Genomic DNA, 13,226 nt, shown 5'->3' with positions numbered 1-13,226 from the left:
TTCATCCATTTCCTTATTTTCTTGCTGCTTGCATATTATTTCAGGTTTCAATTTTAGTTGAGTGGATATAAGATACTTTATGTATAATTTAAAGTTTTCTTTTTTAAATTTTGTGTATTTTTATCATAGGCACAGGAAGAAATTGCTCGACTTCGAAGAGAAATGATGAAAAGCTGTAAGTCTCCTAAGTCAACCACAGCACATGCTATCCTTCGTCGGGTAGAGACGGAAAGAGATGTAGCCTTCACTGATTTGCGGAGAATGACCACAGAGCGAGACAGTCTGAGAGAAAGGCTAAAGGTGTGCAGTTGTTTTGTCTGTCCATAGGTATAACACAAGTGCGGTGACACTGAAAGTCCTTTGTTGTGTTTTGTGTTTTGAACAGATTGCTCAAGAGACAGCTTTTAATGAGAAGGCTCACTTGGAACAAAGGATAGAGGAGCTGGAGTGTACAGTTCATAACGTAAAACAAAACCTCGTTGGCTCTACCCATAGTTTCTCCTTTTCTCTTCTTTTTGTCTTAGGAAGAATTCTTTTATTTTTCTAAGATTGTGTTTGTAGTCCTAAAATACTTAAGGTGGTGTATATGATGTGTTATTCATAATCCCATGTTACCTTTGCACTTCATTATTTCCTCTGGAAACATGAGTGCAGCTTTTTATTTTTGTTTGTTTGTTTGAAAAGAAGTTTTGTTTCTATTGTTAAGATGTAGCCTCAGGATTTTAAATTAATTATTAGACTATTTTTTTGGAGGGAGTGGACTACAAGGACTTACTATATAGCCCAGGTCAGCTTTGAACCCATGGTTCTGCTGCTTCACCTCCTGAGTGTTGGCATTATAGTACCACTACACTTATCTAAAATTTCAATTTTTCTCATCTCCGTGTTCTGTTAAAGATAATATTGCCAAATATGAGTATATCAAACATTGGCCAGATACATGTTAGCAGTGTTCCAGGTACATAAACAGTGAAGGTCTGAATGTATGGATAAATTCATTTGAGGTATTTTCTTATAATAAGTAAAAAACAAACAAGAGAAAAAGAATTTTATTTTCATAATCCTGCTGTATATGTAATGTATTAATTTTGAATAACAAATAAATGTTTTTACAAATTCAGTATGTATATAGTCAAATTGAGCCAGATTGAGAAAGCTAGACTGAGAATACTGAGACAGGTAGGCTTTATAGAAAGCTATATAGTGGGTTGTTTTTATCCTATTATATAACACTTTATAAAACCTTCTACAGTGTCAGGTCTGCCCCAGTTGATCATCTCGTTGTGTAAATAATTTTTTCACAAACTGCAGTTTGTAGGAGGGTCTCCTCTGCTAAGACCAACAAGGCTCCGGAGTGGTAGGAGTTAACTTTGTCATTCTACTTGTGTAGCTTGATGATGAACGTATGGAACAAATGTCAAATATGACTTTGATGAAGGAGACCATAACCACTGTGGAAAAAGAAATGAAATCATTAGCAAGAAAGGCAATGGATACCGAAAGTGAACTTGGCAGACAAAAAGCAGAGAATAATTCCTTGAGGTAAAAGCTACATTGGCGTTAAACAACTGACAGTTTGCTGTACTTAATTGCTCTGCTTTATAGCACATTTCGTAATGAAATTTAATTATCTGTTACTTTTAGTTTATGAAAAGACTGATAGGATGCAGTTGTAGAAACCTCAGCAATGTAATGAGTGTCTCCCAAATTACTCAGCCAGGAAACACGCATACACTCATTTTAATCTTATATTTGCAACATGTGTCAAGTTTAATAAAGCAGTTTTTATATAGCCCTCTGAGAACTGAGACTTTTTTTTTTTTTTTTTTTTTTGGTTTTTCGAGACAGGATTTCTCTTTGGCTTTGGAGCCTGTCCTGGAACTAGCTCTGTAGACCAGGCTGGTCTCAAACTCACAGAGATCCACCTGCCTCTGCCTCCCGAGTGCTGGGATTAAAGGCGTGTGCCACCATCACCCTCTGAGAATTGAGATATTTAACTTCAGGTATATAACTTTAAATAAAGGATAGTTCTAACACAGGACGAAGTTGATTAGCTCTTTCATTACACTGGTGTAGTGGCAGAGGCCACTAAAGTAGTGTGTAAGGCAGGAAGTCACCTCTACATTTGAGGTTCGACGTTACTATTTGTTGATGTGAAACAAAGCTACTCAAGTTTCAGTAGAGTTGAATTTCTCTTTTTCTGTAGACATGAAAAATGTTAATTGATGTGAATGTGAAATATATTATCCAGTAACAGATAATAATTGGGCCACATATGAGTTCCCAGAGTCTCCCCTTGATCTTCCCAGGGCCAGTGGTGCAGAGTAGGCACCACTTATCAGTCAGACATTTACTCAAACTCCCTTTTCCTTGGAAACCTTTTTCTTTCTTCTAAGACTATTGTTAAGCTTACACGAAAATAATAACAAAACAAGAAAACAATAAAAAAAAAACCTGGGAAAATAAAAACCAGTAACAAAAAGGTTAAAAATCATCTATAACTCCATGACCCATGGAAAAAGATTAGTGTAGCACTGCTTCCAGCCAGAAAGCAGCCCGTGTGTATGTAGCTCTTAAGTGTCCTGTGCAGCTGAGCCTCGCCTGTGGCCGTTTACATCTGGCCTTTTTAATTTCATCACATAGGATTTCCGTGTTGCTAGAAAATATTTGTCTTAGGTAACATTTTATGTCTTGTAGTATTCTAATGGAGAGATGTGTGTTAATCTGGGGTATAGTGGGTGTGTTTTGTTCCTGTGGTGCAGGATCTTGCTCTGCTCTGCTTCTATAGGGCAGCAGGGCAGCGTGTGCACCCTGCCTATCAGTTTTAGGGGATTTTTTTTGGATGTATGCTTATTTGAGAACTTTTATTGATGTGTAACTGAAACATATATACTAAAATTTTATATGTTAAGGTTGAAAAATTTGACCTTTAAAGCCATCACCACAATCAAGATTCTGCCCTTATCCTGCACTCTAAGCTCCCCCTTGCCCCTCTGTAATTTTCAGACACTCTGCTGATTATATGAATTCATTTTATTTCAGGCATATAGGTATTTGGACTTTCTAAAAATTTAAACCAATGAAATTGTATTGTATATGTTGTTTAATCAGGCTCCTTTCCCTCAGTGTAGTTATTCTGAGGTTTGTTCTTTATGTATTACACATGTCGTGTGTAATTTATACTCTGACTGCTGAGCTGTATTCTATTGTGTGGGTGTACACATTGACAGTTGCACTGTTTCCAGTTTGGGGCCATAATAAATAAAGTCACTAAGCTCTTCCGTATATAAATCTTTGTGTGGATATATGTTTTTATTTCTCGGATCAATATCTAGGAATAAATGGCTTCAGGGAAACCACTGAAGTCTTTTTCAGTGTGGCTGTAGTACTGTGCATTTACTCCAGCAGTGCTGAGTTTTTCAGTAGTTACATATCTCACTGACATTTGATATGCAGTTCATTTTTAACACCAGCTATTATTTTGTTGTGTAGTTCTGTTTTAAATTTTTACAAAGGCTTTTTAAGCTTTATCGTAGAATAATTGTTGGCTAAAATTATATTTAAAGAATACAGTGTAATATTTTGATACATAGACATTGTGAAATGATACTTGGCTGATGGTGAGTAGGTAAGTACTTTATGTTGACACTCTGGTGATTCTTTTGTGGCTATCTGTTTCTTTCTTGTCTTTGTGAGCCATTTCTATACTGAGGCTTCAGTCCCATTATCTTTTGTACTTTGGTTCTTTGTGGTTATCGTGAGGTTTACTACTGCATTTTATAGTTTTGGCAGTCTTTTCAACTGATAGTATCATTCACATGGAAGTGCAGATATCTGTTGAAGATAAATATACTTCAGGCGCATATGCGCAATGGTGGCTTTGCTAGATCATTTTGGTAGCTGTATCTTTCAGTGTTTGAAGCACCTTTAAAAAACTATACTCATAGATCAATGCCTTACTTAGTCATCTTCAGCGAAACTCCCCCCTGCAGCAGATGGGTACAAATATAGAAACCCACACACAGACATTGTGCAGAGAGTGAGACCTTGGAACACTCATCCCTAAATGGGATGTCTCCATCAATCCCTCCCCTCAGAGTTCAGGGAACCATGAAGGAGAGGAGGTGGAGAGAATGTAAGAGTCAGAGGGGATGGAGGACACCAAGAAAACATGGCCCTCTAAATCAACATAAGCAAAACTCATGTGAATGCAACAGAGACTGTCTTATTTTTTTAAAATTGATTTCATGGAGCTAAATATTTTTCTGTTTCCTTCTTCTGAGACTCTCCCCTCCCTTTCATCTCTCTCCCATGGTCCCCATGCTCCCAATTTACTCAGGGGATCTTGTCCCTTTCTACTTCCCATGTAGATTAGATCCACATATGTCTCTCTTAGGGTCCTCATTGTTGTCTAGGTTCTCTGGGATTATGATTTGTAGGCTGTTTTTTCATTGCTTTATGTTTAAAAACCACTTATGAGTGAGTACATAAGATAATCGTCTTTTTGGGTCTGGGTTATCTCACTCAATATGATGTTTCTAGTTCCATCCATTTGCCTGCAAATTTTAAGATTTCCTCTGAGGGAGTAGGCCTGAGCCAGGACCTCTGCAGGTCTGGGCGCACCCAAATATGGGGCTGTCTTTTGTGTGTATATTATGACTTCCAGTTTAGTGTTTTTATGGGATTCTTGAATGCAAATGATTTTTGTGCCTTTTGGGAGGGCTCTTTTTCTTCTGTTGGTTTGTCTTGACCAGCTTTGATGTGACAGTTTTTGTGTTATCACACATTATTTAATTTGGTCATATTTTTAATACTACCTCTTAAAGTCTGTTCTTTTTTAATGAGAGACAGAAAGAGAGTAGATATGAATAGGGATGAAGGTGGGGAGGAACTGGGAGGAGTAGAGGGAAGGGTTTAAAAACAAGAAATAAAAGAACACAAAAAATACATAAATAAAATAAAATGGTAGCTATTCTTATAGAAGTGAGATGGTATTGCAGTTTTGATGTGTAACATCATGCCTGGTTTTGATAAAAGACTTTTGAAGTTCATATCTAGATGTTTATATTTTCCCTGAAAGTGGGAAGTTTTAGTCAGTGTTTCTTCAGGTGTTTGCCTCTTCTCTTTACCCCTGCAGAGTGAAATTAGCTCTGCTGAGGGCTCTGTAGTCCTCCGTCCCTCCTGACTCTTTTTCTTCTCTAGCAGTATTTCTAAACGTCATGTCTTTGAGTTCACAGGGAGTTTCTTCTGCCTGTCACATTTGTTGCTAGTGCTATTCCATTTTTAATCTTGATTATTTCTGTTTTTAAGCCCAGAATTTCTTTTGGGTTTCTTTTAATAATTTTAATCTATCTTAGAAATTTTTATTTATATATTGTTTTCCTGATTTTATTAACATGTCTTTGTTCTCTTATAACTTAGTTTAATGTCTTATCATTTATTTTAAATTTTTGGTCATACACCTTCTAGACTTATGTTTTTTGGGGATTGTGTCAAGTTTCTCTGGTTTTTCATGGTTCTTGCTTTGTGTTGATGGCTGCATATTTGATGGCTGAGTTTCAATAGGGAAGCATTTTCATATAGTGGAGGGTATAGTATCAAATTCACACACTGGTGAAAGCTCAGCAGCTTAGTCTTCATGTGTGTCAGTTGGGGTTGGTGTCAGCACAGTCTGTGAGTCCTCAGCAGCCATGGCTTGGATGTCTGTGATGGTGAGGGCTATTGCAGTTCTGTTTGTTTACCTTTGTATCCTAGAAGAGATTATGAATGAGGCATCTGTCCTAACACTAGGGTAGTATATGTGGGCACTCATGGAATAGCCCCAGAAATAATCAAAGATGGATATGTTTGCTGCAGCAATGGTAGTGACATTTGTGGAATGTCTGGGGGACTCAGTGTAGAAGTCAGACGTGTAGAATGAGAGTGACTCTAGAGCTCAGGGCAGATTAGAGCTAGCTAACTTTGGTGGTATGCAAGATATCAGGGCCTGGGGGCTTGTGGAGCAGTGGTAGAGCTATAGCACATAGTACAGGCATACACATAACACATAGTGACAGGCCCAGGGTAGTGTTAGCCTGTGGAAGTGCTGTTTCTGTTGTCTGAGCTGTGAGCATGCACTTATGGCTCTGTGGTTTGAAGCACATGTAGATTTTGGAGGAGTGGTCACACAGTCCAAGAGCAGCAGCAGCACAATGACTCCTTTTTGAGGGTAAGGCCAAAGCAGCTTCTCCCAATTTAGCTGGTCTGTGGTGGGATTGATGGTGGCTACCTTCATGGTGAAAGATGCCAATTTCTCATGCAGAACAGAAAATTCACATTGGCACAAGAGTGTGTATAGTTCTATGTCATTTTAGCACATAAATATTTGATGTCAGTCACCATAGTCAAGATAAAGAATCATTCCATTTCTACAAAGTACTTTCTTTTGTACTTTGCAGTTATACCTCATTTTCTTACCCCCAAATACTTTACATCGACACTTACTAATCTATTTTATAATTAAAAACTTTTAAGCCAAATAAATTTTGAAATGTTATAAACTTATACTGTTTCAAGAATGTTATCAAGCTAATCATATGGATATATGTAAAGTGCCACGTCTGTTCAGTGCTCTGTCGTACAGTGTGGGAGCTGGGAACTAGACTGGAGATTTAGAAATCTATGCACCCAAACAGAGAAACAAGAATGCCAAGAATGACAACTTTATTGTGCTCCAGGAAAGCTTATCCTGCTCGGCTGGCGGCTAGACTCCCTTCCTGGTCGTACAGAGGGCTGACGGTGATCTGTAAGTTTTTTTCCCCTTTAAATAAATACTACCCTGTTAATTATAATTCCAAACTGCTGTGGCATCGTTTGTGACTTACGTCTACAAGGGATCATTAACTGATAGCCACACCCCAGCTCTTGGGATTTCCAGCTGTAAAACCCACCAGAATTCACTCCTCTGTCATCAGGAACTTGTAAGGGTCTCATGCTCAGAGCAGCTGCAGGCACAGGAAAACAAGTTGTTTTGTTTGGTTCACTCAGGCAGGCAAAGTCAAGGGGCCAGTGGTATGCAGCCCCCAACAGAGTTTTTGAGACGAGTTTTAAAAGGTCAGAATACTGTGTAAATTCATCTACAATCCATTATTGGCACTACAGTGTGCTGTTCAGAGAGACTCTGGGTGGTTCTTTCTCTGTTGTGTTGTGACCTGTATAGACTTTCAGAACCTTGAGGAGAAGCGGGACACCAGAAACTGGAAATAGAGTTACTGACCTTTGCAGCTGTGTCTGTGAACTTCATCCTGGGCTGTGCTTTTCTGGAGCCTTTCCAGAAGACCCTCGACAGAAATATGACGTGGGAAACCTTCTAGAGAATGACTTCTGTAGGTAAAAAAAATGTGAAGACCAGATATTGAAGATGGCTACAGAAGTCCCAGGTGATAAATAAGTTGAGTGGTAGAGGAAACCTTGTCAAGTGTGTCCTGTGGTACAAAGTGGGTAGCCAGAACATTGAAGATGACTGCAAAAGTCCCATCAGAAGTCAAGTAGTAGAGATACTTTGAAAATGAGTGAAGCAACCATCTGTGAAGATTCTAGACTGTGTTTTGAACAAGAAAACATGCATGCGAAATCAGTCCCCCCCCACTCTGTGTACGTGTGTGTGTGTGTGTGTGTGTGTGTGTGTGTCCTCATTTGTCATTCATCCCCTTCAGAACTCATACAGACAACAAAGAATATGATTATGAGGAAAATGGAGGAAAATGTGGTTGTGATGACAAATCTTGGTTGTCAGCATGAAGCACCTGGGAAGAGGGAGCCTCAATTGAAGACTTGCTTTTATTAGACTGACCTGTGATCATGTCTGTAAGGCATTGTCGAGATTGCTGGCTGGTAAGGGAGGGCCCAGCCCATAGTGGGTGGTACTCTCTCTGGACAGCTTAGCTTAGTCTTATGGTGCTGACTAGACCACAGGAAACAAGCCAGTAGACAGGGTTGCTTCATGGTTTCTGCTTAAAGCTTCTGCTTTGAGTTTCTGCCCTGACTTTTCTTAATGATGGATTGTAACCTGGAAATAAAGCCAGTTGAGCCCTTTCTGCCCCAAGTTGCATTCGATCCTGATGTTTATCACAGCAACAAAAACCAAGCTAGAATTCTGGAAAACTCTAACTTATTTCCATTTCTTCCAGAAGCAAAGAAAATGTACACATTGAAGATATTCTGTAAAGGTAAGAAATGTCATAAAGTCTCCAGTTTCCTAAATTCTCTTAGAAATCTCTAGGAACTCATGCTGGAGAGAATCCTTATGAATATAAGCCATATCGGAAAGGCTTCAGCCACTTAACTACTCAGCTCCATGAAAATACTCACACTGGAACAAAACCTTCTACATGAAATCAGTGCGGGAGAAATTTTAGTTTTCTATAAGAAACATGCATGAATGTACGGAGAAACCTCATGAATGAAAAAGAAAGACAAACAAGAAACCCAACCCACCATCAACAACAAAAACTGCAGGAAAACCTTCCGGTGTTTTTTTTTTTCCTTCAGATACACAAAAGAATTCTCAAAGAAGAGAAACACATATGTAAGCACTATGGGACAGCTTCAATCATTCTAGTACTGTTTAAATGCACAAAAAGCTCACATTGAAGAGAAACCATGTATGTAAGAAAGCCTCAAGGACTCCAGTTACCTTAAAAAAAAAATAAGACTCATACCTACAACAAGTGGGACAGCTACACAGTCCTGACAATTCTAGCACACACAAAAATGTAGTGGAAAGGACTTGTTTCCGTTCAGATTAGTTTAACTGAGATACAAAAGTACAATATGGAGAGAATGTTCTTAAAGACATGAAGTCTTAATTAGCACACATATAAAAAACCATACTGGGTCAAAATCTTGTGCATGCAAAATATCACAAATGTTTATAGATTGGTAGGTGTTAGGGCTTATGTTGACTTAATAAATTAGTGGTTATAGATTCTCCACCAATAACCAGGGATTCTCTAGTACTGAGTAGTTATCTAGGTTTCCAGTACTAGAGGAGGTTTCTTCTTAGTGTGTCTTAAGTCCAATTAGAGTTGATGGTTACTGCCAAGTTATGTGTGCCACTCCTGGACCCTTTGGGTTATTGTGCCAAGGTAGTTATTGTGGTTCATATGCAGCATAGACAGGTAGGACTATTGGTTGCTTCTCTCCTTTGGAAGGTTGCTTGGTGCTTTTTAGTACCATGAAATTTAGGAGGAACATTTTGGTTGCTTTCAGTTTGGGGCTATAAAAGTAAGGTAGAGCATATTCATTTACTGTAATTATGTTTCAGTTCTCTTATTTTTATTTTTGTTTTCTCCCTCTGTTGTCATTTCTGTGTTGTAGAATATTATTTTAAGGTGTGATACTTTTTGTTTATGCTCTGGAACATTTCTTTAATGATACAAAGATATGTTTGATTAAATAAAATTCACCTGCGGTTCAGAAGCTGAGCCAGCAACTAGTTGACAGGAAGTAGTAGGGAGAAGCTGGGTGGAGAAGGATTTTTTTTATATTTATTTATTTATTATGTATACAATATTCTGTCTGTGTGTATGTCTGCAGGCCAGAAGAGGGCACCAGACCCCATTACAGATGGTTGTGAGCCACCATGTGGTTGCTGGGAATTGAACTCAGGACCTTTGGAAGAGCAGGCAATGCTCTTAACCACTGAGCCATCTCTCCAGCCCCCTGGAGAAGGATTTTTAAAGAGGGGTGAGCGAAAGCAGGAGGACTTCTTAGGAGATGCTAGGGGGCGAGTCTGGTGAGCTGCTTGCTATACAGCCTCTTTGGGAAGCAGGATTCTATTGCCACCTTTGAATCTTGAGTTCTTTAATGGGACAGAGATTTAGAAAAGTTTTCTTACTAGTTTTTAAAAAGTCGGTGCCCAAGGAAACAGAATTTCTTCAGGCTGTGGCTCTTGCGGCCTAGCCGCTGCTGGTAGTGGCGGAGCTGCAGTTGCTGACTAGGATAACCGTGGTTTAAAAAGCAGACAATTAACAAATAGGACAGCACTTGTGAACGGGTTACTTGACATTTTAAAAATTCCATTTTGATGTACACTTGTGTGTGCTATTTTCAGTGATTTCTCTAGGTATTACTTGTAACAGTTAACATTTTGAATAAAATGAAGAAATATGGCTCTCTGTGAATTTTTTTTACTTGAAAATTTCATACATGAATATAATACATAGGAATCTTATTCAATCCCACTCCTTTCGGCTCCCTCTCCAATATATCTCCCTTCAAGTTTCATGTTCTCCGTATATATAAATATAGGTATAGGTATCGGTATCTACTAGACAAGAGCTACTCATTTGCACATGACTGTGGGGTTAATCACTGAGGGCATGAACAACCTGCCAATGACTTCCCTTTGGAAAAAAAAAGTGATTTTCCCTCTCATATCAGCAGTCAGCTGCCAGTAAATCTTTGGCTAGGAGTGTGGCCTTGGGAGTCCCTCACACCTCTGTGTTGGAATTTGTAACTAGCTTGGTCTTGTGCAGGTAATCATAGTTGTTGAGTTCATGTGTTCAACACTTATATCCCGAGCACAGCATTTTGCAGTACTCATCTTCACCCTCTGCCTCTTATATTCTTCTTGCCCTCCCTTTCATGATTGTTCCCTGAGCACTCAAAGTCTCTTATTTTCAGCACTTCGAGCAGGTGTGAGTCTTTGCATTAACAACTACCTCCCGAAGCAAAAAGCTTCTCTGCCCAAGGTTGAGAACAGTATGGTTAAAAACCTATGGGTAAAAACAAATATTTAGAAGACGGTTTGACAACATGGCCATTTAGAAAGACAGCACCAAGAGGTTCCTCCCTTGGGCATACTACTTTCTAGGCATGGATTTGGACCATGTTTATAGTACCAAACATGAAATTCTCTTCTGTGAAGTAGATCTCAAATCCAATCAAGACTACAGCTGGTTACCCCATAAACAGCCTTGCCACTATTGTACCATTGTGTACATCTTGCCTAGTTGGTCAGATTTGTAGCATGCAGAGTCCAGGATGTGTAAGACCATTGATGACACACACACACACACTCCCCTGCATAGCACCTTTTGGCACTGTGAAAGCTACCTAGCAGGGAGACAAGTTGATTCCTCTGTGTCCTGCAATTAAAGTATTTGGTGTCTTCAATAGTAGAGTCTTACTGCCTAGTTAAGGCGGTCTACCAAAAGTAGTGGCAATAGCCTGTATTGTTTGGGGTGCTATACTTAACACTGAGGATTTTTATTTAATAACCCATGTTTTCTAGAGCATGTCTGTTTATATTGGATACATTTGTTCAAATTTCTTTGTTGTGATATTCTTTTTTTAAAATTAAGATTCGTTTATGAGTTTTATTTGCATGTATGCATATGTACCACATGTGTATCTGGTTTCCATGGAGCTCAAAAGAGGGCATCAGATTAATGGAATTGGAATTATGGATGGATTTGAACCATTTCTAGATTCTGGGAACTGAACTTGAGCCCCTGCAAGAGCAGCAAGTGTTTCTACCTCTAAAGTCCCTGTTGTTATAGTCTTAGTTAGCTCACACTCCAGTGAGATTTTATAATACTTAGTTTTGATTAATCTGCCCCACCTCTCCTTTCATTCCTTTGAAGTCCTTTTTCTTTTACCTACTTATAATTGCCATAATAGATTCAGATGAATGCGTCTTTATTCTAAGAGTTCTTTTATTAGCTATCATTCCTTTGAATATTGCTTTTATTTTCTCCCTTTGATTTTATTTAGGTAAATAACAGACCTTCTCAATTCCATCTTTATGCCTCTTCCTCTGTCAGTTTTCTACCTTCTTACCTGTGGCCTTGATAAAGGTGATTTTTTTTTCCGGTCTGTTTGTTCCATTTTGCTAGCTGTCTTTTTAGCTTTATCTGTTAACTTACCCATTGAACTTTGTTTTTTTTTTTTAAAGTTTTAATATTAGTTTAATATTGTGATTTTATTTTAAAAGCTGTTTTCTTTTGATTTTGTGTTGTATATATGTATTTAAATACATCTGTTTTTAGGTTTCCATTCAATAGTGCTATACTTTGAAATTTGGGAATATATAATTCAGTTTTTATATTTTAACCTCTTTTTAAATTTGTATTGCTTCTAATATAACTTACAATTTGAAATGGGGGATCATTTTCAATAGAACTGTTTCTGAGTTTAGTTCTTGCCTGGGTTGAGAATGTTGTCTCTAGAGAAGTTTCATCAGTATCGCATTTATGTGTTCAATCTGGAACCAACATTGACTTTTATATTCTTTTAATACTAAGAATTCTACAAGGTAAAATTCCCCGAGCCTTTTAACAACTGATAATTTTTCTAGACTGATCTTCCAATGGTGGCTCAGTGGCCTTATGTGGATTATTTTAGTTTATTCTTTATGAGGAAGGTATCTTGTGGCATCCTTTCTTTTCTAGGCTACTGAGGCAGACAGACCCAACATTAGTGTAAGTCTCAAGGCTTTGATTATGTGCTAGGAGATATCCCTTACAAATTATTGCACATTTTGTCATACATTTAAAGTGTGTTTACCAGGTGATGGTGCTGCATGCCTTTTATTCCAGCACTTGCGAGGCAGAGGCAGATATATCCCTTAGTTTGAGGCCAGCCTGGTCTACAGAGCAAGTTCTAAGACAACCTGATCTATACTGAGAAAACCTGTCTTGTAAAACCAAAATAAATAAATAAAAGTGATGTCACACTTTATATTCAATATACCTAAGTGTGATTTTGGTCAAAGGACTTTCATATTTCTAGAAATGGAAGTCTGTTTACTTACTTGTGGGCTGTGAGCTTCCTGAGGGTATGATCAGGGCCAACTTAATTCGCATTGCTTCCTCAGCTCCTAGTGCTTATACACACCAGACAGTAAATGTTTGTGGAGGGAATATGCTGTTCATGAGAGATTTAATTGTAAAAGTGAAAACTAGAATATACCTAAAAATCTAATAGCAAGGAACCAGTGTATCTGCTTAAAAGTAAGAGATTATCACTCATGTAATACTTTTTAAGCCAGAAAATCATGATCTAGACAGCTGCATCATAAGATTTAAAGATATTAAATATTAAGTATAGGTAAAAATATGATTCAGTTTAACTTTAAAGTATGAAGTATGATAACCTCTAAAATGTGCATAGCAAAATAAAATAAAAAACGAGAGAGAGAGAGAGAGAGAGAGAGAGAGAGAGAGAGAGAGAGAGAGAGAGAG

General features: G+C 38.1%; 1 protein-coding gene across 1 annotated transcript in view; it reads left to right on the top strand.

Moving 5' to 3' along the window:
- The window catches only part of Tsga10 (testis specific 10), a 92,698-nt gene that overhangs the window by 34,864 nt on the left and 44,608 nt on the right, over nt 1-13,226 (top strand). The window contains exons 7-9 of the mRNA XM_013351078.2: nt 130-300; nt 386-463; nt 1,391-1,542. Of these exons, the coding sequence (XP_013206532.1) occupies nt 130-300; nt 386-463; nt 1,391-1,542 (401 nt within the window). The remainder of the gene's footprint in view (nt 1-129; nt 301-385; nt 464-1,390; nt 1,543-13,226) is intronic.

Source organism: Microtus ochrogaster, linkage group LG2 (genome assembly GCF_000317375.1).
Source record: "Microtus ochrogaster isolate Prairie Vole_2 linkage group LG2, MicOch1.0, whole genome shotgun sequence".
Lineage (NCBI taxonomy): Eukaryota > Metazoa > Chordata > Mammalia > Rodentia > Cricetidae > Microtus > Microtus ochrogaster.
This window is presented reverse-complemented; position numbering and strand designations above follow the sequence as displayed.